Below are 23809 nucleotides of genomic sequence, written 5' to 3'. Positions count from 1 at the left end.
GAGGCTTCCACCCACAGGGCAGACCCCCTGCTGCCTCGCCCCCAGTTGTACACACACACACAGACTCAACATCTACAGCTGAGGCCACTGCTCACAGCGAGGCTCAAGGCCACCCCCCCTCACCCCCGCACACCTACGCCAGCCTGACCAGTGGCAATGAGGGCCTTGGGAGCAGGGCTGTTAAGGAGGGAAAGGGGGACTTTGCAGAATTCTCAAATGTTTAGGGGGATGGAGGATGGGGGGGTCGGTAGGTGGATGGATGGTTGGAGGGTAGATGGGTGGGTGGATGGAGGATGGGTGCAGGGAGGATGGGCTGGTGGTGACGGGGGTTGATGAAGGGCAGGAGCACATCCCTGGAGTTAAGTTCTGTGGTTCTGAAAGGACAGCTCCCTGGATCTCTCACTGGTAGAAGCTGCAAATGTTTTGCAGTTTCCTTTTTAAAAACAGCCAAGAGTTACATAGAGCATAAAAGTCAGAGCTGGCAAGATCCTCAGAAATCATTTGCTCTGCCCTCACTTGAAAATGGTGTAGCTGAGGCCCGGTGTGGGGACGTCAGGACAGGCCAGGCCTGGGCCACAGGCGCTCCACGGTGCTCGTCCTGCTACGCCAGCGTTTCTTTTGGGAGGTGTTTTGCCCGATACCAGTCCCGCGTGGGCTCCAGGGAGGGCAGGGTTCTATGCCCACTGTGTCTTGTGCTCCCGGGTCCACACTCAAGTCAGCTATGAAGGCTCTGAGAAGTCCTGCAGCAGCCTCCTCTTCAGTCGGGCTGGGGCGCTTGGCACCCTTACTCTGTAACTTGAGCCGGCAGGGCAGACGCTGGGACAGGCTGGTGGAGGGCGTGATGTTCCCGCAGAGTCTGTGGGGTCCTTTCCCGAAGCCTGAGCCCACTCCAGGCACCTTCAGAACCCTCTCATTTACTCACACAAGCTTTCTGGCCGGCTGAGGACCAGGGCTCAGAGTGACAAGCCCAGGGTCGCCCCGTGGGTTGTGTGAGTCTGCGCTCTCTCCCTGCCCGTGCCGACCCCCAGCCCTGCTGGGTGCAGCTGTCCTGGGGGACGCTGAGGACCCAGGGCCAGCCCCCTCCCTGGGGTCCTTGCCCAAGTACGTGTCTTGGTCCCTTTAAGAGCCTTGCCCCTCCCCCATCCTTGGTTTCCTTGGAGAGGGCGGTGAGGGGCCAGGCCGAGGGGGGCAAGCGGAAGGGAGTCTTGGCAGGGTCCCCAGGTCGCTGTCAGCAGCCGGTTCCCAGCCCAATTTCTCCCACACCGGCTGGTTCCTGATGGGGGCAGAGGAGGCCGTCAGAGGCGGACACGGAGGGGGATGGGGTAGGAGACGGCTCAACACAGAAGGCCTCCCTGGTGGCCTGGGTAGGGCCTCGGGATCCACGTCATCAGTGAGCACGGGAGGGAGGTGGGGGGACATGCTCTGCTCCCCCCACCTGGATGGGGGCTGGGGCTGGAGGAGGGGTGCAGAGCTGCTCCCAGAGGCGAGACCACCCACCCATCCTAGCCTCTGCTCTGGACTCAGCGCAGACCCTTCCCCAGCGCCCGTCCCTTCTCTGAGCTGCCCCCTGCTTCGTCCTTGGGGAGCAGGGGGGCTGGCAGAGGCCCACGGTGGGCCTGCCCTCTCTTCGGGGGGCGTCTGAGCCCCGGGCCTGCGTGTCCCCTGCCGGGTTTGGGAGCTGGAAGGGACAGACAGCCATGAGGTCACGGCCCAGGGACAGCAGCTGTGCTCTGAACCTGGGGCAGTGAGCGTCCCCACTGCCCTGCTGGCAGCCCAGCTCCGCAGCCACCGCCGGCCGCCCCATGGGCCCCCTCGCCGCTCCCCGCTCTGGTGCCGCTGGAACACTTGGCGCCTTTGTCCGTGGTCCCCGTGCGCTCTTCTCCAGCCTCAAAAGCCACCTGCTCCTGGAGGCCTTTCTGCCTGTTTTTCTGCACCCCTAGCCCTGTCCCCTTCCTCCCAGCTCTGACCCCCATTTGCAGCAACTCCGTGTATCCGCAGAGTGTGAGGCCCGCCGCGCGCAGGGCCTGGGTCTCCTCATCCAGCCTGCCACCTCCCCCGCCCAGCGGGCACACAGGAAGCCCTCGGGAGGGCTTATTCTAACGGCCCCTGCCCTCGCCCTCTTTTTCTTCCTTCTGGAAAGAGCACTGCTGGGCCAGTGGCGCCCTGGTGAGGCGCGTCTGGGGACGGGGGCAGGGTCCGGTGCCAGGAGCAGGCTGGGAGCATCACAGACATGTGCCCGAGGGTCGGGGGGGGGGGCTCCTGAGCGTGGGGGGCTTTCCGGGGCGGAGTCAGGGCCCACGAGTCTCCCGCTAGGCGTGTCCAGCTGCATCCCATCCCTGTGCTTTCCCACCAATGCGGGGCCCCGTGTGTCTGGGTGCCCCTGTGTCAGTGGTGTGGGTGTGCGCCCCTATGAGTGTGGTGTCCATGGAGACTCGAGGGTGAGGCGCTGGGGCTGACGGGTCAGGGGAGGCACAGGATGTGGCCAGCTCTGAGCTCCCGGGGGCTGCTGGATGGGAGCGGGGGCCACGCTGGGCAGTGCTGGGCGGCTCGGTGTTGGGAGGGTGCCAGGGTGCACCGGGCAGCTGCGGGTGGGAGCAGGTTGAGTCAACCACGTTGTCTTCCCTGGTCAAGTGGCCGAGGGGTCATCGGAGTGTGGCACCGCCGGGGCCTGGTGGTGGGTGGGGCCCCTTCAAGGCCTCGCCTCCTCCTTGCCTCCTGTGCCCGCACTGGTGATGGCGGCGCTGGGGAGACAAGGAGGAGAGCCTGGCGTTGCCCTCAGGGAGGAGGGGGCGCCCACAGGGAGGTCAGTGCCGGGCCCTGAGCGCACGGGGCAGTGCCAGGAAGTGGGGAGGGTGCTCAATTCCCTCCTCCACTGAGACCTGGGGGCTCCAAGAGGGGCCGCCTAGGGGGAGGGGGACAGCTGCCTCGTTGGGCCACTTGGTGCAGGGAGGGCGCAGGTGAGGACAGAGCAGGGGCCTCTCCGGGAAGGACCAGGCCTGGCTGGAGACAGAGGTACTTGAGGCCGCTCCTGGCAGGGATTTCATCTGTCTGTCTGTCCTTCTGTTTTCGATGTTCCCGAGCTCTGTGTCTTCATAGTGACGTCAGCCCTCGGTTGAGCACTCACCCACGCCCAGCACTTGGGCCCCCTTCGTCCTCCCAGGAGGAGGGGTCAGTGCGGGGGCTGCCCCTGCCCAGACCCTGCCACCTCCTGCAGGGCCCCCGTCTGCCTCGCATCCTCCCGGAGTCTCCCGCATGCCCCGGGCTGCCAGGCCTTTGCCCCCGCTCTTCCCACAGTGTCGTTCCATCAGCTCCCTGCACGGTCGTGTCAAATGGGGAGGTGCTTCACCTGGCACATGTTCGGGGCCCTGTGTGACCTGGGGGGCAGGGCAGAGCTCTGACCTCCAGCCTGGACGCCAATCCTGGCCCTGTTCTCACTGACGGGTGACTGTGGGCAAGCCCTTTAGCCTCCTTGAGCCTCAGTTTCTGCATCTGTCCAAGGGGCGGCTGCGATTCCTTGACGAGCTGTTGTGTTAAGGAGCTGGACCAGGAAATGCTCAGCAAGTAGACGCTGTCGTTATCCCCCCCCCCCCGCCCCGTTCCAAGAAGCCTGCCGGGGGAAAGCAGTGAGCCTCTCAGGCAAAGCACGTGCCCTCGGGGGGCAGGGGGATGGGGCACGGCTGCCCCACGTGCTGGGAGTAAGGGGCCACCTCTAGGAGTGGGCTTCCTGGGGAGGGAGAGCTTGGGCTGATCGTGAAGGGTGAGCTGGAGTCCCAGGGCAGGAGGGTAGTAGAGGCCCCCCATGCCCAAGGCGCAGTATGTGCAAAGGTACCGAGGCAGAGAGCATTTGGGGTGCTGGGGTACAAGTGGTCCAGTGAGAGGTGGGCCTGGGGGCCTCCGCCAGCTCCTTTTTTTAGGAGCAGAGACGGGTGAGCTCTCTGGCCTTGAGGTAATCAAGCACAGGCAGAACGGGACTGGGTTTTGGAAGGACAGAGTGACACTTCCTGGGCACCTGCTCTGGGCCTGGTCCTTCTGCCAAAAGTTCATTCCAAGTTCAGACCAGGCCCCAGACCTCACACAAGAAGCCTGAAGTTCAGAGTGCTGGAGAGGCTTGCGCGGGTCACACAGCCAGCTTGCGGGTCCTGACCCTGCGAAGCCCTGAACTTGGATGGCCCCAGTGATCTTGAAGAGGCTTGGTGAGGACAGGGCTGGGGGATTGCGGGGTCCCTGCCACTGGGACGGGCCTGGAGGGCGCACAGTGACCCTCCTCCCTCGAGACACTTGCTTCCCTCCGCTCGGGGTGTGCAGTTGCTAGTTTCCTGAGGCAGAAAAGTCTTAAACAAAACCCCAGCTTGGGGCTTCCCTGATGGCGCAGGGTGGTTGAGAGTCCGCCTCCCGACGCAGGGGATGTGAGTTCGTGCCCCGGTCCGGGAGGATCCCACATGCCGCGGAACGGCTGGGCCCGTGAGCCGTGGCCGCTGAGCCTGTGCGTCCGGAGCCTGTGCTCCGCAACAGGGAGAGGCCACAGCAGTGAGAGGCCCGCGTACCGCAAAAGAAAAAAAAAACAACCCAGCTTGCCAGGCGGCTCAGTGGTTTGCTGGTGTGGTATTGGGAGGGCAGGGACTAATGTCCTCATCTCTACAGGGAGCTGACTAGGGATGCGGGAGGGCAAGATGTGGGGTAGACACAGGAAAACTTGGCAGAGAGGGCAGGGTGACCGTGGGTGTCTTGGCCTTGGTGCAGAGGCACCTGGAAATGGGGGATGTTGAAACAAACTTGAGGTTCATCTTGGGAGGCAGGTGAGCTAGGAGATGCCTGGAGGGTGGGGTGTGGTCACGGGTGGGATGGATAATGGCAATGGCGTGGTTGCCTGGCTTCAGCCCATCATGGTTGATGGGGCTGGTGGTGAGGCCTCCTGCAAGACGAGTCCCGCCTACACGGTGCCCTGGACGTGGCGGGTTGAGTGTGGGTGATGGGGGTTACCATCACCCTAGTGTTGGTCCACAGACATGGTGCCGGTTCAGAGGTGATGGCAGTCAGGGTGGTATTGCTAACAGCGGAGGTGAGGCTGGTGACCACGGTGATCATTTAATTGTGGTGACCAAAAAGATGGAGAAATGGTGGTGCCACGGCAGCGACGATTGTGCTGTTGGTGGTGGCAGTATTGGTGGTGAGAGTGACGGCATTGGAAATGGTGTGTTGATGGTAGTCATGATGGTGACGGTGGTGGTGATGGTAATGGTGCAACGGTAGTGTCCCTGCTGGTGGTGTGATTGGCGGTGGGGTGGCAACGGTGGTAATAATGGTTGTGTTATTGTTGCTGCTGTTAGCGTTGGTAACGGTGATGGCGTTGGTAGTGGAGATGATGGTGAGGGTGGGAGTAATGATTGTGCTGTTGATAACATGGTGGTGGTGGTGGTGGGGATGGTGGAGATGGAGTGGAAGTGGTGGCGGTATTTATCATGATATTGATGGTGGTGGTGGTGGTGGTGGTGATGGTGGTGGTGGTGGTGGTGGGGATGGTGGAGATGGAGTGGAAGTGGTGGCGGTATTTATCATGATATTGATGGTGGTGGTGGTGGTGGTGGTGGTGGTGCTGGTGCTGGTAGTGGGGATGGTGGAGATGGAGTGGAAGTGGTGGCGGTATTTATCATGATATTGATGGTGGTGGTGGTGGTGGTGGTGGTGATGGTGGTGGTGGTGGCAGTGGGGATGGTGGAGATGGAGTGGAAGTGGTGGCGGTATTTATCATGATATTGATGGTGGTGGTGGTGGTGGTGGTGGTGGTGGTGGTGGTGCTGGTGGTGGGGATGGTGGAGATGGAGTGGAAGTGGTGGCGGTATTTATCATGATATTGATGGTGGTGGTGGTGGTGGTGGTGGTGGTGGTGGTGGTGGTGATGGTGGAGATGGAGTGGAAGTGGTGGCGGTATTTATCATGATATTGATGGTGGTGGTGGTGGTGGTGGTGATGGTGGTGCTGGTAGTGGGGATGGTGGAGATGGAGTGGAAGTGGTGGCGGTATTTATCATGATATTGATGGTGGTGGTGGTGGTGGTGGTGGTGGTGGTGGTGGTGGGGATGGTGGAGATGGAGTGGAAGTGGTGGCGGTATTTATCATGATATTGATGGTGGTGGTGGTGGTGATGGTGGTGGTGGTGGTGGTGGTGATGGTGGAGATGGAGTGGAAGTGGTGGCGGTATTTATCATGATATTGATGGTGGTGATGGTGGTGGTGGTGGTGGTGGTGATGGTGGTGCTGGTAGTGGGGATGGTGGAGATGGAGTGGAAGTGGTGGCGGTATTTATCATGATATTGATGGTGGTGGTGGTGGTGGTGGTGATGGTGGTGGTGGGGATGGTGGGGATGGTGGAGATGGAGTGGAAGTGGTGGCGGTATTTATCATGATATTGATGGTGGTGGTGGTGGTGGTGGTGGTGATGGTGGTGGTGGGGATGGTGGAGATGGAGTGGAAGTGGTGGCGGTATTTATCATGATATTGATGGTGGTGGTGGTGGTGGTGGTGGTGGTGGTGGTGGTGGTGATGGTGGAGATGGAGTGGAAGTGGTGGCGGTATTTATCATGATATTGATGGTGGTGGTGGTGGTGGTGGGGTGGTGGTGCTGGTAGTGGGATGGTGGAGATGGAGTGGAAGTGGTGGCGGTATTTATCATGATATTGATGGTGGTGGTGGTGGTGGTGGTGGTGGTGGGGATGGTGGTGGTGGGGATGGTGGAGATGGAGTGGAAGTGGTGGCGGTATTTATCATGATATTGGTGGTGGTGGTGGTGGTGGTGGTGATGGTGGTGGTGGTGGTGGTGGGGATGGTGGAGATGGAGTGGAAGTGGTGGCGGTATTTATCATGATATTGATGGTGGTGGTGGTGGTGGTGGTGGTGGTGGTGCTGGTGGTGGGGATGGTGGAGATGGAGTGGAAGTGGTGGCGGTATTTATCATGATATTGATGGTGGTGGTGGTGGTGGTGGTGGTGGTGGTGGTGGTGGTGGATGGTGGAGATGGAGTGGAAGTGGTGGCGGTATTTATCATGATATTGATGGTGGTGGTGGTGGTGGTGGTGATGGTGGTGGTGGTGGTGGGGATGGTGGAGATGGAGTGGAAGTGGTGGCGGTATTTATCATGATATTGATGGTGGTGGTGGTGGTGATGGTGGTGATGGTGGTGGTGGGGATGGTGGAGATGGAGTGGAAGTGGTGGCGGTATTTATCATGATATTGATGGTGGTGGTGGTGGTGGTGGTGGTGGTGGTGGTGGGGATGGTGGGGATGGTGGAGATGGAGTGGAAGTGGTGGCGGTATTTATCATGATATTGATGGTGGTGGTGGTGGTGATGGTGGTGGTGGTGGTGGTGACGGTGATGGTGATGTTACTGATGTTGGTGGCAGTTTCAGTGGGAGCCATGAGGGTGGAGGTTGTGGTAACAGTTAACGTGGTGATGGTCTCAGCTCTTTGGGGGATTTGAAGCCCCCCCCATGGGAACCAGGATGCTCCCATGGCACAGTTTTGGAGGTAGACTGCAGCAGACAGGGTCAGATGCCGGCCCGAGGAGATGAGGGGGCGGGGTGGAGGGTAGCGGGGAGCGCTCACGAGGCCACGCGGTCTGGGAGGGTGTCTTGGAGGAGGCAAAGCTGGGCCAGCTGAGGGTGGTGAGGTTTGGGGTCTCCTGGAGCCAGGGTGGTGCCCAGCGCGGGGCCTGAGCAGGCGGGCGGGGCGCTAGCTGAATGAATGAGCGATGGACCAGCCTGACCCGCAGCTGCACCGGCGGCTGGAGCGTGAGGGGGTGGGGTGTCGAGGCACAGGCCCCTCAGCTGGTAGGGGTAAGTGACAGGCTGGACAGAGCTGGGCCAGAGGTGCACCAGGCGAAGGTCTGAGTGAGGGGCAAAGGGCTCAGGGAGGGTTCCTGGGGTGCAGGGCTCTGAGATGGGAGGAGTTGGCAGGTAGGCTGGGGTTTAGCGGGACCCTGGCCCTCCCAGGCCAGACGACTTCCTTGCGAGGCTGGAGAGCTCAGGGTCCCAGCCTCTCCAGGGGCCCCAGTGGCCTTGCCCAGGTGGGTGGGGTGGGTCAGGCGAAGAGCCACTGAGCCCTGAGGATGGCCAGGTTTCTAGCCTGGGGGCAGGCCTGCGGCCGGAAGCCCTGACTCAGAGCGTGGCTGGTGCCAGGTGGGAGCCAGGAGATTGGCATCGTGGCATCGTGGGGAACGTGAGAAGCCCTGGAGGCCCTGGTCACAGCCCCACGGATGCTGAGCCAGCCTGAGACACTGTCAGTGCCGCGAGAGCCAGCCCCACATGCGCAGGGACGCAGGCCTGCGGGGGCGTGGGTCTCACCTGGCGATGCACTCAGCAAGACCCAGGTCAGGCAGATAGATATCCATCCCCCAGGGTCCCCAGGGCCACAAGCATTGCCCCCCGGGCCCTGAGCCAAGAAGGGATGGAGCTGACCTGGGCTTGCCCTGGGGGTTCTCACAGGCCAGTGACCAGCTCACCTTGGGGTGAGCTGTGCCCACTCTGGCTGCCCAGGGAGCGAGGTGGGTGGGTGAGGGTGGCGTGGTGGTGGAGGGAGGATGCACCGTGTATTCAGGACTGACCCCAAGGCGTCCAAGGGGTCGGGGGCAGCAGAGGAAACTCAGGTCTCAGCTCAGGGGGTTGGGCACAGAGCAGGAGGTTGAGGAGACTTCCTGGAGATGGCAATGCCCCGGGGGAGCCCCGAAGGACGAGGCTGAGTCAGCCAGGGGGCAGGCGGGTGTGTGGTCAGAGGGACTGGTCAAGATCAAGGCCTGGAGGCAGGAGAGGGCGCCTGTGTTCTGAGTCACCGGTGGTTCCTCTGGGCTGGCGCAAGGAGGCAGGGCTGCCAGGGCTGGGATAGTGGGGGTGAGGGGGTGCTTGGGAGTCATGATGAGCTCCAGCCGCTGGGTGAGGTAGGACCCAAGAAGGGAGCCCCAGCACGGCAGCAGGGTAGGACCTGTTGGAGGAGCCAGGTGCAGCACTCAGGAACTCACGGCTTATCCAGGCAGGCTCCCTGGAAGAGGAGGCTCAGCACAAGGCTTGGTCTGTGGGTCAGAGGTCAGTAGGTGGAGGTGGGAGGTAGGCACCCTGGATGTGTGACGTGTGATTCAGCAGGGCTTGTGCCTGGAATGCATGGTTTGGGGAGCACAACAGCCAGTCTGAGGAGTTTTCAGGGGCTCCTAGAAGCCCCTGCCTGCAGAGACACCTTGCCCACTCCCTGTTCCCTCATTGGGGTGAGCTGTGCCCACTCTGGCTTCTCTCTGCTGTGTGGGGGGACACCTGTGAGTCACTCACACTCCAGTGTGAATTAGCCCATCAAACCCCAGGGGCCCCTGATGCACACAGTCCCATGATAGCACCTGCTTCGTGGGCCGACAGGAGGCATCCTGAATGCAGCGGAGGCCCTGGCTCAGCGGGCCGGCGGGGGGCTCTCCACGCACCCTCTGTTACTGTCCCCCGATGTCCCACGAGTGTGCCGGGGCCTGTGCTGGGCATTGTGTCCCTGTGGTCTCCCTGGACAGCATGTGGGGGGAGGATTTATGCCCACTTCATAGGGGAGGCAGCTCAGCTCTGAGTGGCCGGTAGGGAATTGGCCCAGAGGTGGGAACAGGCCTCAGGCCCCCAGTTCCTCCTCCCGGGGCGGGGATGGACGAGCACGTCCGGGCACGGCAGGGACCGGGACGGAGTGGTACCATAGGCCGAGCCTCCTCCCAGGGCCTCCGACATGCCCTGGCCCCCACCCAGCCTGGGCCCCAGGGGAGGTCTCCTGCGGGGTCTCCTGAGCGGGGCAGGGGCCCGGCTGCCTGCTCTGAACCACTCACCTGGGCACCAGGATACGGCTGTGGCTCTGGCACAGGCGCTGGGTGAGGCGGGTCTGCACCGGGCGCGAGTTGCGGGGAGCTGGGCTTCGCGGTCTGAGTGTGGCTGGAGGGGAGGCTCAAGGGGGAGAGCGGGGAGGCTCAGGGAGGGGGTGGCCAGTCCCCAGAGGCTGTGGGTCCCTGAGTGAGGAGGGAGCCGGGGGGAGGTCTTGAGCAGAGGATGGCGCGTCCTGGGATATTTCAAATGGTGGCGCGGGGACAGGCGGTGGAGCGCAGGGCGGAGACTGGCAGTGGTGGGTCCCACCAGGGTGGTAGCCACAGCGTGGGGGGCAGAAGTGAGACTCTCAGTGCCTCTTGCAAGGAAGGTCAGTTGCAGATGGGTCTGTAGGTATGAGAAGGAAGGAGGGAGGGAGGGTCCTGGAGGCGGCCGCCAAGTTGGAGCGGTAAAGAGGGGCCTTGCTTGTCCACCCATAGCAAGTCCTGGCTGAGCACTCCGACCCCACTGGGGTGCGGGCAGCGGGGTGAGCCAGCCAGGCCCCAGTCCTGCCCTCCCAGAGGAGGATGCAGGTGGGAGCATCAGGCCATCACACGTGGTGGGAGAACCGGGCCGAGGCGGCAGGACCCACGGATGGAGGCCACGGGTCAGGGACGGCCTCGCCGTGAGAGCCAGGGCGCTGGCCCGTGGCTGTGGCCGTGGAGGCGGAGCCGTCCAGGCCGGGCCCAGCTGGCCGGTGTGCAGGGCACGGACAGCCACCGGAGGGGCCGCGCTCACCGTGGCGGTGACTGGCCTAACACTTTCTCAAGGAGCACTTGGGGCCGGGGAGGCCGGAGCAGGGGGCAGCTGCCCAGGGAGCGAGGTGGGTGGGTGAGGGTGGCGTGGTGGTGGAGGGAGGATGCACCGTGTATTCAGGACTGACTGACCCCAAGGCGTCCAAGGGGTCGGGGGCGGCAGAGGAAACTCAGGTCTCAGCTCAGGGTCAGGACGCACAGTGGGGGCCCATGTGGAGGGATGCCAGCTGAGAGCTCAGAAGTGGAGCAAAAGGGACGGGAAATTGTCCCTTGGGTTTGGTGACTCGGGGGCTCTGCTAGGAGCAGGGTGGGAGGAGCCTGTGGTGAGGAACTGGTGGCCTGCAGAGGGGTGGGTGATGGCTGGACCTTCCTGGGGGCCCTGGTCGATGGGGGAGGCACAGCCTTTCTCTGGGAGCTCTGATCTGAGGGGCCCAGGGCCCCCTGCAACCTCCCGTCAACTCAGGCAGGGAGGGACTCCCGCCCTCCTCGTGCTGGCAGGGGCCCCGGCTCCAGCTTCTTCTCTCGCCCTGGACCTGGGGGTGGGGAGGCGCAGGTGGGTGTCACTGACCCAGATTCCTCGGGCCTGGGCCTGGGAGGGGGGCGTGGCTCTGTGCCCCAGATATTCCAAGTTTCTGAAGCTCAGTCAAGAGGCGACCGATGGTCTCCCACATGTGGGAGTGTGTGTGAGGAGGGGACAGCCTGCCTGTGCTGCAGAGATGGTAACAGGTATCACCTGCAGCAGGAGGGATCGCGGTCAGACGTGGTGAAGAACTTCCAGATGTTGTGGGTATAAGAGGATACGTCCTAGAGGTTTTGTTGAAGAAAGAGGGCTGAGGGTCCCCTGACCTTTCCCAGTTCAGGGTGTGCCTAAGATGCAAGCGAGGGTCCACCGGTCAGGGACCACCGCCCACCCGTCCTGCTCCAGCCAGCCCTCAACTGATGCCCAGCGCAACACAGAAAGCACAGCTAATGGTCTGGGAAAGCTCCATTGACCGAGCTTTGCCCTGGTGTGGGATGGGCCTTAGGCAGGCCCCCCCTCCGCCTGGTCTGGGCCTTGGGCCATCCTTGAGGGTCCCTTTCAGATTTGCTCCGCAGAGTTCAGTGGCTCAAATACTGTAGGCCTTGTAGGTTGGTCAGACAGATAAAAAACTGGAATCCTGGTCCTCCTGCTGTCTTGCTGCGTGGCCTCGGGCAATCATACCACTTCTCTGAGCCTCAGTTTCTCTATCTACACAGCTGAGTTGAGGATTATTGCAAAGATTAAATGATAAAATGCACAGGAAGCTATTAATGTTGAGGTGAGGTGGGGGAGGGGACAACGAGAGGGTCCCTGTCCCTGTGTCGCGTGTCAATGGCCTGCCAGAGCCAGGGGGACCATGGAGTGGGGAGGGGCCAAGGCCAGGGAGCTTGCAGAGGTCTTGCAGGGTCTGGGTGAGCCCAGGAGCTGCCCACCTCCCAGGCTGCCAGCCCCAGCAGTTGGTCCTCTGGACCAGGGGCGGACGCCTCCTCGTGCCCTCCGTGGCCTGAGGCTGCAGGGGCAGGCCCTGGCCGAACCCGTTAGCAGGGTGGGCCCTGCTCCTCGTTGTTGTCGCCTCCCCTGGGAGGCTGATAAGCTAATTGGTGCCCATAGCAGGAGTCCTGTGGGGCTAACCCGCAGCCTGGGCTGGACTTCTCCCAGGAGGTGGCCAGCAGCCGTCAGCCTGGCGCCCTGCAGACCCGCCAGCACTGCCTGGGAACCTGCCAGCCTACCGGCCCCAGCCAGCCTGGCTCCCCTCACCCCGGCCCTTGGGGTGCTGTCCCTTCCCAACCCTCCCAGCAGCCTTCAGCAGGCGGAAAAGATGGGTTCGGGGTCCCCCCCCCCCCGCTCACTCAGAGTAGGAGGGCTGAGGCAGCGTCGTGGCTGGACTGTGAGAACACTAGAGCTGAGATTTGAACCCAGGACCGGCCGGCCACAGACTCCTGCTCTTAGGAGCGGGCACGTGGCCAATGTCGTGGACAAGCCTGAGAGAGAGGGAGGCACTGTCTCCAGGCCGGAACAGCCCACAGGCCTCCTGCCCGGAGCGTCCTGCCCGGAACGTCCCGGGTCTTGGGGACTCCTGGCCTGCACTCCCTTGGCCATCTTGGCGTCTGGTCAGTGGCTTGCACGCGCACCCCAGGAGTGAGAATGGGGTGCTCTGGGGCTGGGAGGGACCAAGGGCAGCTGGGGCTCAGCACTCTGTACCCACTCTGCGTAGTGCTGGGGGATGAGGGGAGACAGGAGTGTGACGTGCACAGCACAGCTGAGTGAGGCCTTGGTAAAGCCCCGCTGAGGGTGCGGGGGGGACCACGCTGGATCTCCCAGGACTCTCCAGGGCCCCGCACTCCCTTTCCTGATCCTTCCATCCCCCAGGTCTTGTTTCTGGTTCTGTGGTCATTGGGGTCTTCTTTTCTAGAGGAAGGAAGGGGAGAAGAGGTCTCTACCGGGGCCTTAATAGCTTTTGACTTCTGCTCCACTCCACGCCAGGGACGCCGGGTGTGCAGGATGGCGGCCCAGGAGGTGGGACCACACAGGCAGCCGAGCCCCTGGCCTCCATCCCAGGGGCTGCGGTCAAGGCTGTGGCCTTGGCCCTGGCCCTGCCTGGGCACTGCTGTGCTGTGTAGTCAGGCACACCTCGGCTCCTCCCGGGGCCAGCACGGGTTCAGGTGGGCCAAGGTGGGAAGGCTCAGGCGGAGGCGTGGTCAGGAGCCAAAGAGGTGGAAGCTCCGGGGGCCCTCCCGTGGCATTCTTTATGAGGGCCCCTAAGATGGATGAGCTTTGGGCCCCCCAAACCCTGGCCCCCATGGGCTCAGGGGCCAATGCTAGTGAGAGGGATGCCACAGAGCCCTGATGCACCCCACGGAGCCAGGGCCTAGCCTCTGCCTAGCTGTCACCTTGGGCCTCAGTTCTCCTCCTCTGTAAAACAGGGGCAGGCCCTTCCCCGTGGGGGGAAAATGAAGAGAGAAAAGCAGACTCGAGGGCATCCAGCCGGCCCAGAGTGTGTCCCTTCTCCCCAGGGGCCTGAAGCTCGGAAAGGAGATTGTATAACATCCCAAATTCAACAGAAGCAGCTCTGGGTTCTGGGATGCCCAGAGCTGAGACCCTAAGCTTTCCTAAAGACGTTCTTGCAGGTGCTGGGCTGGGGGGCGGGGGGGCCTTGACGGTGTCCCACCGTCAACCTCCCGACCGTCTCCTCCCCATTTTAGAGATGAGGAAACTGAAGCTAGGGCCGGTAGCTGACTTCCCAGGTGACACAGCCAGAAGGTAGCCCAGGATGGTTGCTTGCAAATCCAGGTGTTGAGCAGACGCCCGCTCAGTGTGTGGGGGTCAGGGGTCCCCTGGGAGTGCACACCCCCAGCCCGCCTTCCATACAGAGGGCCTGGGATGGGGGAGACAGGCTGAAGGCTTTGGAAGGCAGCTCCCTTGCAGCTCCCTCCTTCTGGGGCTGGGGCTGAGGGATCTAGGGCGGGCCGGGGGTGGACCCTTGCCGCAGAGACCTGGAATTTCCCCCCCAAAGTCCCGGGGCAGACACCGGGTCTGAGTTATTTGGGGGCCGAGGGGGCTTTTTCGGCCCTGGGGTCAGAAGGAGACCACTCCCAGCTGAGGCTCCCGAACAGCGGTTTCAGTCTCGACTCTTCAGCCTGGAGCCCTCCAGCCTGCAGGCCCAGGGCCCTGGGGAGGGCACTCCATGGGCACCTTCTGCGGGTGCTGCCAGACAAGTGGGTCGGCGTGGGGGTGGGGGACTTAGATCAACAGCGACTGGTTCCCAGAGTAGTTCAGTCCGGCGCACTGAGGCCCTAACAAGCGCTGGTTTCAAGGGAACCAGAGCCACCAGAGCGGCAGACAGCAGGAGGGCCCTGGGTCAGACGGCAGGGGGCACGCTCAGGCTGCTCCCCCGACCCCCGGGGTGGAGGGGGGAGCGAGGAGAAGGCCGATCGGGGCCGGGGGAGGTGGCTGTGGGAGCGGGGTGGTCCCAAGGTCACCAGCGCGACGCGGGGGACGGGGGAGGAGGCGCAGAAGCGCCCCTCATCCCGCCCCGGCCCGCGCGCGCACCGCAGGCTGCCGCGCCCCCCAGCTGGCGCCCGGCTCCACGTGCGCCCACGCGCCCCTCCCGGCCTGGCGCTGGGGCGGGGCGCTCTCTGGGCGCGGGGCCAGGGCTCGGCACCCCGCCGGCCCCGCAGGCCCGCGCTCCCGCGAGTCGCTCTCCCGTGGCTCGGCGGCGGCCATGGGGCGCAGGGCTCCGAGGGCCGGCGGGGCGCGCGCGGCGGCGGGCGCAGGTGCGGACGCGGGCCGGGGACGCGGGGCCCGGGCGCGGCCGGCAGCCGCTCACGCCGCCCCTGTCTCCCCTCCCCCTGTGTGTCCCGCCCCCCAGACCCTCCTCCCCCGCCCCCCCGCAGCTCGGGCCCTGGTCGTGGCGCGGCTGCCGCACGGTGCCCCTCGATGCCCTCCGGACGCGCTGCCTCTGTGACCGGCTCTCCACCTTCGCCATCTTAGCCCAGCTCAGCGCCGACGCGGTGAGACCCCAGCCGGGCGCGCGGCGGGCGGGCGGACGGGGCGGGGGCGCGCGGGGCGGGGGCTTCCGGGGCCGGCGTGGGGAAGGGCGGCTGCGCTCCGCCGCCCCCCGTGGCCTGGCCGGCGGGGCCCGGGCCTCTAGAGAGGACGGGTGGGAGCTGAGTGGGTGGCGATGTGGAGTTGGGGACTGACCTGGGAGGAGCCAGGCCGGGGCCCCAAGAGTGACTGATGGGTGAGTGAGTCCCCCACCCAATCTCTTTGGGGGCCTAGGACCCTGGAGGAAGCCGGTCCTCAGGGGAGCCGGGCAGTCTGGGCCCCCGGCCCTAGGGGCTGGAGGAAGGCTTGGCTTGGCAGAGGCGGGTAGACACCTTCACTTAGTGGGGTTCCTTCCCCCAGCTGGCTGCAGGCTCCTGGCCTGCCTGGGACACGGAGGGGGAGGAGCTGCCACCTTCCTTGGAGTCCTTCCCCACCCACCCCAAGTGGACCGTGGGCTCTGGAGGCAACTGCGTCCCCATGTATGGGTCCCGGGGGTGGAGAGGGTGCTGGGCTTGGCCCAGGTTGGCAGCCCTCCCCGGGAAGGCCCCATCATCTCAGGGGCCTCCTTTTTGTTCTCGTGATTCTTGTGGGGGCTGCCAGTTTCTATGGCGACAGCATCTGGGGCCAGCTTGCTGGCTGGGGCCGGCCAACTGGGGCTGGTGGGCGCTCTTGCCCAGGGCCAAGCCGCACTTGCTGGACCTAGGAAAGCCGGATCCCCCAGCTGGGTCACTAGGCCCCCCGAGGAGGGAAAGGTTAGGGGTCTTTGCTCATTGAGCCCCCCTGGCCCCGGCCTGGTGTGGAAGTATCCTCAGGCGGCAGATATGGAGGACGGACTGGGAGTGGGACACCGATTTGGGGGTGTTTGGGGTGGCTGGCCCTCATCAGATGGGGATGGCGCAGCTCTCTGCTCATGGAACCCCAGTTTCCATGTGGAAGATGGTCCCAGGCCTCTCTGAGAACAGTCTGCCCCCCTCCTTTGTCCTCTGAGACGTGGGGAGAGAGAGCGATATTGTCAGCCAGGATCCCCTGCAGGGTCAGAGCTGGACAGGACCTTAGAGGTCATTGCCACTAACCCTTCTATCGACAGGCAGGGAAATCGAGGCTTGGGGTGGGGGGCTTGCTTAGAGTCTTGGGGTGACTCTCCTGGAGGGGTCTGTGGTCTTGGCCCAGATCCCAGTGTGCCCTCCCCCTCAGGCTGTCCCTGTGACAGGACTGTCGGTGTTGCTGATTCTGGGGACCCGCCCCTGAAGGCAGCAGCCGGGGCCATGCTGGGGGCTCCCCAGAAGAGATGGCTTTCTGCACAGGGGAGCAACCAGTGGGGCTGGGACATCCTGGGTCCCCTGCGAGGCTGGACCAAGCAGGGCAGGGCCCGCCTTGGGGGCTGCCCTTCCTTGGGGGGCAGGGGGGGCTCCAGAGCGGGACGCTTGTCCAGATCCCCTCTCCCAACCCAGGGTCTTGCCTGTAGGAGGTCAGTGCCAGTCGAATCTTGAAATGCAGGCTTGTCCCTTACACACGGTGACCCTAGACTGGCCTTCAGTCTCTCTGAGCCTCGGTTTCTTCACCTGCAAAACGGAAATGGCCCCATGCTGCTCCGGGCGGCTGCGAGGGCTTCGCCGGTTGACAGGGACCCTCCTGGACGGGGCCTGGAGCGTGGCAGGGCCACTGCATCCTCGAGAGGTGGCATCCCGCTCGGGGGCTGAGCCCAGGGCCACCTGGCATGGAGAGCGTGTTGGGTGAGGGGTGAGCAGCTGACGCTGGTGGAACTCGGGGGTGGAGGAGTGGGATGCCCAGGGGGCCTTTCTCGGAAGAGCTGACCTGTAGCGGGGCCTCTGAGGGTGCGCGGACGGGCGCCCTGTGCCAGGACGGGAGCCCTGTGCCAGGACGGGCGCCCTGTGCCAGGACGGGAGCCCTGTGCCAGGACAGGCAGGCAGAGCTTTGGTCTCTGAAGGGTTCAAGTCTTTGCTTGGCAGGGTGCTCGGCAGCTGCAGTCAGAGGGGCATCTGGTGTCAGCCTGATCTGCACAGGAGGGTGAGACGCAGGCTGGCAGGTCGGGGCACCCCATCCCCACATCCCAGAAGAGGCAGCTGAGTCTGAGGGTTCGGGAGCCGTCAGTGGCCACAGAGCCACCCACTGGCCATGGGACCAAGGACAGGCTGCCTGGCCGCGGGGAGCCTCGGTTTCCTCCTCTGTCCGATGGCACAGTAGTGGGCTCTGGCTGACCCTGTGACCCCCTGAAGGCCTGGGCGTGGCTCAGAGGAGCATGCTGGGAGGGCGTGGGGGGGTGGGGGGGCTTGGCCTGTGCTGGGTTGCTCGCCTGTGCTCACCTGCTCTCAGAGCCATCGCCACCTTCCTCTCTTCTCCCAGCCAGCTCTGGCCCCAGAGATGCTGAGTGGGCAAGGGCCGAGAGGGAGAGGGAGACTGCTGGCCTGCAGCCCATCACGCCGTGCCGACCCCTCTGAGTGCCTGCGACTGGGCCCTCGAGGGGCACGGGGTCTGAAGGGGAGACAAGCCCAGGCTGGAGAGAGGAGGTGCTCTGGGGGCTCAGCACCAGCCTCCCTTCCAGGGGTAGCTTGGGAGACGGGCACGAGGAGGAGGTGTAGAATAGGGCCCTGAGGGGTGAGCAGGAGTTCCCAGCAGGCTCGGCGGGGAGGAGGGATGGTCGCCCCAGGGACGGGGAGAAAGGCAAGAAGCAAGCGGAAGATCGGGTGGAGCTCGGCGGGCAGGCAGGGCGGGGGTGCGGGCGCTGCCGCGAGGCCGGGGCCCAGCGAGCTAGAGCTTCAGCCCGAGGTCCAGGGAGCTGGGTGGCTGGGAGGTGGTGGGCTTGGGTCCTGGAGGGATCCCAGCAGGCGTGAGGGCAGAATAACCCACCAGCAGGTGGGGTGGTAGCAGCGGAGAGCTGGGCTGTGGGTGGGGGTGGATGCTGCCCGTCTCCACCCGCAGAGTTGGGTGTGTGCGTGGGGCGTGGGGATTCGGTCTGAGCGGGCAGAGGCCGCTGGCATCTCGGGGTATGGAGTGGTCTCGGGACCGGAGTCCAGAGCAAGGCCCCCAGAGAGGACGGAAGAGAAGGGGTGCTGTGGTCACACCCCAGGAGCCAGGGAAGGGTTAGATCCGGGGGGCATGGAGTGGAGGAAGATGAGACCATCCCCCCCTCGCGTGCAGCCGGAGTGTCAGGTCCCGGCTGTGCCGCTGCAGGCCTGTGACCACGGAGGGTTGAGTAACTGCTCTGAGTCACATCTGAGGGGGCGAGGCCACCTGCCTCAGCCTGGTGGGGACTGAACCTGTTGAGGTATTTACAGCATCCACACAGCCTGGCGTGTAGTAAACAGTCTGTAAGGCGTAGTTGTTGGAGGCGTCGCTTCTGTGATGTGCCCGAAACTGGGCTACGAATCTGACCAGAATCAAGGCTCAGCGTGTGCCCGGGATCAGGGGTCAGGCAATGTTGGAGTAGGGCTCGTTCACGTGGGTAGCTGTGAGCCACGTGTGGTGTTGGAGCGGAGACGGGATAAAGACAGCACCATAGGAAGGAAATCAGTGTTTAGGGCACATGAGACATGGAAGAGTTGGGAGAAGATTGCAGGTAGGGAATTCACGTGGTGGAAACTGACAACGACCACGTAAATGACAAAGAAGTAAAGGTGGGGGGTGGGGAGGGTCTGGTGCCCTGAAGAGACTCAAGACAAGGGGACGGGCAGAGAGATGAGGGGCTGGCTCAGATTGAATGTCCAGCGAGAGCCTCTGTGAGGAGGCGACAGCCAAGCCGAGAGAAGAGCCAGCCGTGTGAAGGTCAGGGGAAGAGCGCTGGGTGGCGGGACCAGCATGTGCAAAGGCCCTGGGGTGGCTCGGAGCCTGGCTGGGGAGCCAGTCTCCAGCAGGAGGCCAGCCTGCTTCTGCCTGATCTCTGTGTGGATTGGGACCAGTCTCTCACCCTTGAGGTCTCCGGTCCAGCCCTCCCAACAAGACCTTGAGATCCCTGACACTCCTGCCCACATTGTTGAGAACGTGCAGGGCTAGGGCTGTCAGGAGTGACGGATGAGCCAGGCGGAGAGGAGGAGGAGGGCACGGGAGGGCAGGTGGGCGAGATGGCGGGCGTGCGGCTGCCAGGCCTAATGAGGGCAGATGGAGGCAGATGGCCACAGAGGTCGGGGCCAGAGCCAGCCACGAAGCAGGCCTGAGCCACTTACTCGGTCACCCATGACTTGCGTGGCTGGCCGGGCCTCTGAGGTTACCTGGTGAGTTCAGGGGTGCTGGCCGCAACCCGGAGCCCTCCAACTGCCTGTATGGAAACACAGAAGTTTGTGCTGGAGCCTCACCCGGGCCAGGCCCCCAGGGATCGCTGATGCCTGGGTGACCTTGAACGACTTTCTCGATTTTCCTGGAGCCTCTGCCTTCCTGGTCTCCATTCATCCAGGCAGTCACATTGACCAAGCGTCCACGCCAGGCCTGGCCACAGGGGGCTCGCAGACATGAGGAGACCGGGCTGCAGGGACAGACAGGCACCCCCAGCCGTGGGACAGGGCTGGGACAGAGGGACAGCAGAGGGACCTGGGGGCGGGAGGTGGTGCCTCCAGTGTGGGGAAGGGCAGTCCAGGCCTCGGATGGAGAGCACAGCACGGTCACCATGGTGGGGGGCGGGGGAGGCAGCTGTGTCAAGTGGGGTGGGCCCTGGGGTGCCCTGTGCAGGAGCCCCGGGAACTTAGGCTCCCAAGGAAGGTGGAAGGTCCCATCTGAGGGCAGAAAGGGCCACCGTGGCTTTAGGAAGTGGGTGGGAGTCTCGCTTTGCCACGTGCTGGGGTCAGCAGGGGGTCTGAAGGGTGTCGGCCAAGTTAGACTTGGGACGGGCAGGAAGGTGTCAGCTCTGGGGTGAGGAAGCCCACGAGAAGCCCCTTGTCCCCTGGCCGAGCTTTCCCGTCATCTCCAGCCCTGGAAGCGGTGGGCACTCGCTCTCTCCAGTCCCTCCATTTGTCTTTGGGTTTTGGACACAGAGGGACCTGGGTCATTCCTCAGCAAGCACACGTGGTCCGCCTGCCGTGTGTGCTGGGCACTGGGCTGTGGTGTGGTCGTGGTTCACGCGGTCACGTCGGGGGGCACACAGGGATGTGTAAGCAAGGACCAGCCGGTGCTTAGGGCTGCACTGGGCCACGTGGTGGGGAGCAGTGGGGTCCGTTGGCCTCTCTGAGAAGGGACAAGTGAAGACCAGAATGGCCCGAGATACTGCCACGCAACGGCTGGGCAGGGCATCCTGGCATAGGGAATGGCTGAGCCAGGCGCTGAGTGGGAAAGAGGGGGCAGCCCCGTGCGGGGGGGTGGTCTCACGAGCTGAAGGGGGGCAGGGCCAGACGTGGTGGCCTTTGGGGCCTTCGGACACAACTTGGGCCGTGGTGGGGTGGCATGGGAGACTCTGAGACTGGCTGCTGCTTGGGGAAGAGCCCGGGGGCTGGCCTGGGGGCATGGAGGGCAGAGGCCCAGCCCAGATGGAAGGGGCCCGCTGGAGGGAGGAGGTGGATGAGCACCTGGTGCAGGCTGTGGGTGGAGCGGCTGTCAGGGAGGGGCCAGGTCTGGAGGGGTGGGTGCTGAGTGCCCCGTTAGATGCAGCTGGAGCTCTGGGCCCCTTTCAGAGAGCGGTGGCTTCTGCCCGCGGCCGGAACTGCAGAGCCACGGAGCCGGGGAGAGCTGTCCGTGGCGGGGCGCTGGGCCTGCTGCCTCCGTGACCTCACCTGTGACTCAGGGTGGGGGAGTCCTTCCCTGGGATTGGTGGGGGACATATTGCCAGGCTGGGCACGCGACTCATTCTACCAGTGGGGCCGGGGCGGGGCACAGACGAAGACCCTGCCCTCAGCAGGGGGTGAGACCCCTCGCCGGGGACAGCCCAGGCCAGAAGGTGCTGGCGTGGGGGGTGCTCAGAGCGCTGCAGGAGGGCAGCCGAGGGCTGCTGGGCAGGGGCGCCTGCGGAGAATGCAGGGGTGGAGGGGGAAGGCTCCCCCGGCGCCCCCCACGGCCTGCAGGACCCTCAGTCTGCATGTCTGCCTGGGCCCCCTCACCCTGTTCTCTGTCCCCGGCCCCGGAACCCACCAGAACATGGAGAAGGCGATCGTGCCGTCGGTGGCGCTCATCGTGGGCTGCGGCGTGTCGTCCCTGACCCTGCTCATGCTCATCATCATCTACGCGTCCGTGTGGAGGTGCTGCTTCCGGCGGGCGGGGGGGGGCGGGGGGGGCGGGGGGGGCGGGGAGGGGAGCGGAGCGGGGGGGGGGGAGGGGAGCGGGGGGGGGGGGAGGGGAGCGGACGCTGCAGGCACTTCCCAGGAAGGGGCTGACTGGGGTCGAGTCTCATCCCTTCTCCCATCAAGGGCAGCCGTGGGGTGCGGGGACCCAGCATCCTTCCTCCCCAGCTTCCCAGTTAGCAGCATCTGTCACTCCGTCGTCACCACCACCCCGCCCTCCCTGGTGGCTGCTCCGTGGAGGCTGCGTGGCACTGATGGTGGGGGCACAGGTGCAGGCCAGGGATGCCAGGCCTGCCTGCTCCTGCATGGCGCTGGGCCCGCACCACCACTCACAGGGGCTGGCAGGTGCGCCCCGAGCCCACTCCCCAGCTGAGCACCCTGCCCCGTGACCACGGGGACCCCAAGATCACGACTTCCCTGCCTGTTGTCTGTTCCGTCATGTGGATGTGCAGGGTCACTCCCCAAGCCCGGGGTCAAGTGTCAGGATGGGGGTCTCTGCTGGGCCGCCTGCCCCACACCCCTTCCCCCAGGCCACAAGGCCTCTTCACAGACCCCTGTGCCCTGGGTGCTGTCTGACCAGTGTTGGCCCCTGGGGTGTGGGGCGACCCCGTCGCTGCCGGTCACCAGCCCTGGGGCAAGGGACACGTGTGCACAGACTCCCTTCCCCCAAGCGTCCCACTTTGGGCCCGGAGGAGCCGGGGTTTGGGACAGTAGGACAGGGAGGGTCAAGCCAAGGTCACCCACCCAGCAGCCACCCGCTGGGCCCAGCCAGATTCCCAGTGTGTCAGCTCCAAGGGCAGCACGATGTCAGCCAGAGGCCAGCGAGGAGGGGTCGATGTGGCCATTGGGGGAGGGGTGGCCTCTGCTTTCCTGCCCCCCACCACCCCATCCTGCCCAAGGGCAGAGGCACCAGAGGGTCAGTGACCCGGAAACATCCAGTGCCCCTCCCACCAGCCCCTGCCCAGACCATCTGTCCTGAATCCCCTGGAGGCGTGCTTGGCCCCCTGGCCCAGCGCCTCCCCCGAGGCCGCTGTGGTTCTGAGGTTTTGGCCCACGGTCTTCAAACACCTCCTTGCCTGTGAGCTGTGTTCAGGACCCCGTGGAGTTGGCGACCCTGAGAGGGAACGTGGTGGTGGGGGAGCTGGAGACGGTGGGGGTGACGGTGCCGGTACTGGCAGCGGTGCCTGCGGGGAGGAGGTGGCGCTGGCCTTGGTGGCCACAGCACCCCGGTTCTTGTGAAGCTGAGACCCTTCCGGACGCCGATCATGGCCGCCCACCCTCTCCCACAGGTACATCCGCTCGGAGCGGTCCGTCATCCTTATCAACTTCTGCCTGTCCATCATCTCCTCCAACGCCCTCATCCTCGTCGGGCAGACCCAGACCCGCAATAAGGTACGCGGCCTGTGCCGTGCCGCGCGCCAGCGTCCCAGGCTGCGGGGCGCCGATGGCGGTGATGGTGAGCGTGCACAGCAGAAGCTTAGGGAGGAGGGTGCCACAGCTGTGCGGACCCCCTTGCTGTCCTTTGGCCGCAGCAGCCGCGTGGCTCGGTCCGGAGGGGCCTGTCACCTGGCCAGGGCGTGGGGACACCTGGCCCGGGCGTGGGGACTTGGTGTCCGGAGCCTCCAGCTGGACTGGCGCTTTGACATGAGCCAGCTCAAGCCCCGGCCCCGGCCCACCATTGGTACCAGGCTGTCGCCGTGTGGCCTCCGGGGGACCAGCTGCTGAGCGGGTGGGCTCCTGCGGCGTTCGGTGCGTGTGTGAGTGGGTGAGGAAGCCGGGGAGAGGGGTGTCTGTCCCTGGCATTGGTGGGTGGAGTCGCGCAAGCACCCACCAGGACCGCGATGTACCACAGCCCATCTCAGGGTGGTGGAGCGGGTGAGCACTGGCTGGCGTCCTACCTGGGGAGTTGATTTGGTCACTGTGCGGACGCTGGACTCGGGCCCTCGCCGGGGCAGGCGGAGTCACCGGGGCAGGCGGGGTCGCCGGGGCAGGCGGGGTCAGGTGAGCGAGCGCCTCTCCGCCTCTCCCACCGCGCAGGTGGTGTGCACGCTGGTGGCCGCCTTCCTGCACTTCTTCTTTCTGTCCTCCTTCTGCTGGGTGCTCACCGAGGCCTGGCAGTCCTACATGGCCGTGACGGGCCGCCTCCGGAACCGCCTGGTCCGCAAGCGCTTCCTGTGCCTGGGCTGGGGTGAGCGCCACGGGGCCGACGGGCGGCGGGGCCCCCCTCTCTGACCCGGCCCTCCTCCCGGCCCCTGGCAGCTCTCTCTCCTCTGAGCTTCCCTCCAGGCCTCCACTCCAAGGGGTTGCCTCGTTGTGTTTGAATGTCAGGTGAGGGAATAACTCTGTGGTATGAGGACGCCCCATCCATTATTGGGGCTATACTTGTGATAGAAAGTTTTTCCATT

General features: G+C 64.6%; 1 protein-coding gene across 1 annotated transcript in view; it reads left to right on the top strand.

Moving 5' to 3' along the window:
- Positions 1–23809, top strand: part of ADGRB1 (adhesion G protein-coupled receptor B1) — a 70315-nt gene that overhangs the window by 26725 nt on the left and 19781 nt on the right. Inside the window, exons 17-20 of the mRNA XM_089898655.1 lie at positions 15011–15152; positions 21259–21362; positions 22694–22796; positions 23442–23592. Coding sequence (XP_089754781.1) covers positions 15011–15152; positions 21259–21362; positions 22694–22796; positions 23442–23592 — 500 coding nt within the window. The remainder of the gene's footprint in view (positions 1–15010; positions 15153–21258; positions 21363–22693; positions 22797–23441; positions 23593–23809) is intronic.

This window comes from Delphinapterus leucas, chromosome 17 (assembly GCF_059928025.1).
Source record: "Delphinapterus leucas isolate spDelLeu-1000000601 "Yukka" chromosome 17, BTC_Dleu_Yukka2, whole genome shotgun sequence".
In the NCBI taxonomy this organism is placed as follows: Eukaryota; Metazoa; Chordata; class Mammalia; order Artiodactyla; family Monodontidae; genus Delphinapterus; species Delphinapterus leucas.
This window is presented reverse-complemented; position numbering and strand designations above follow the sequence as displayed.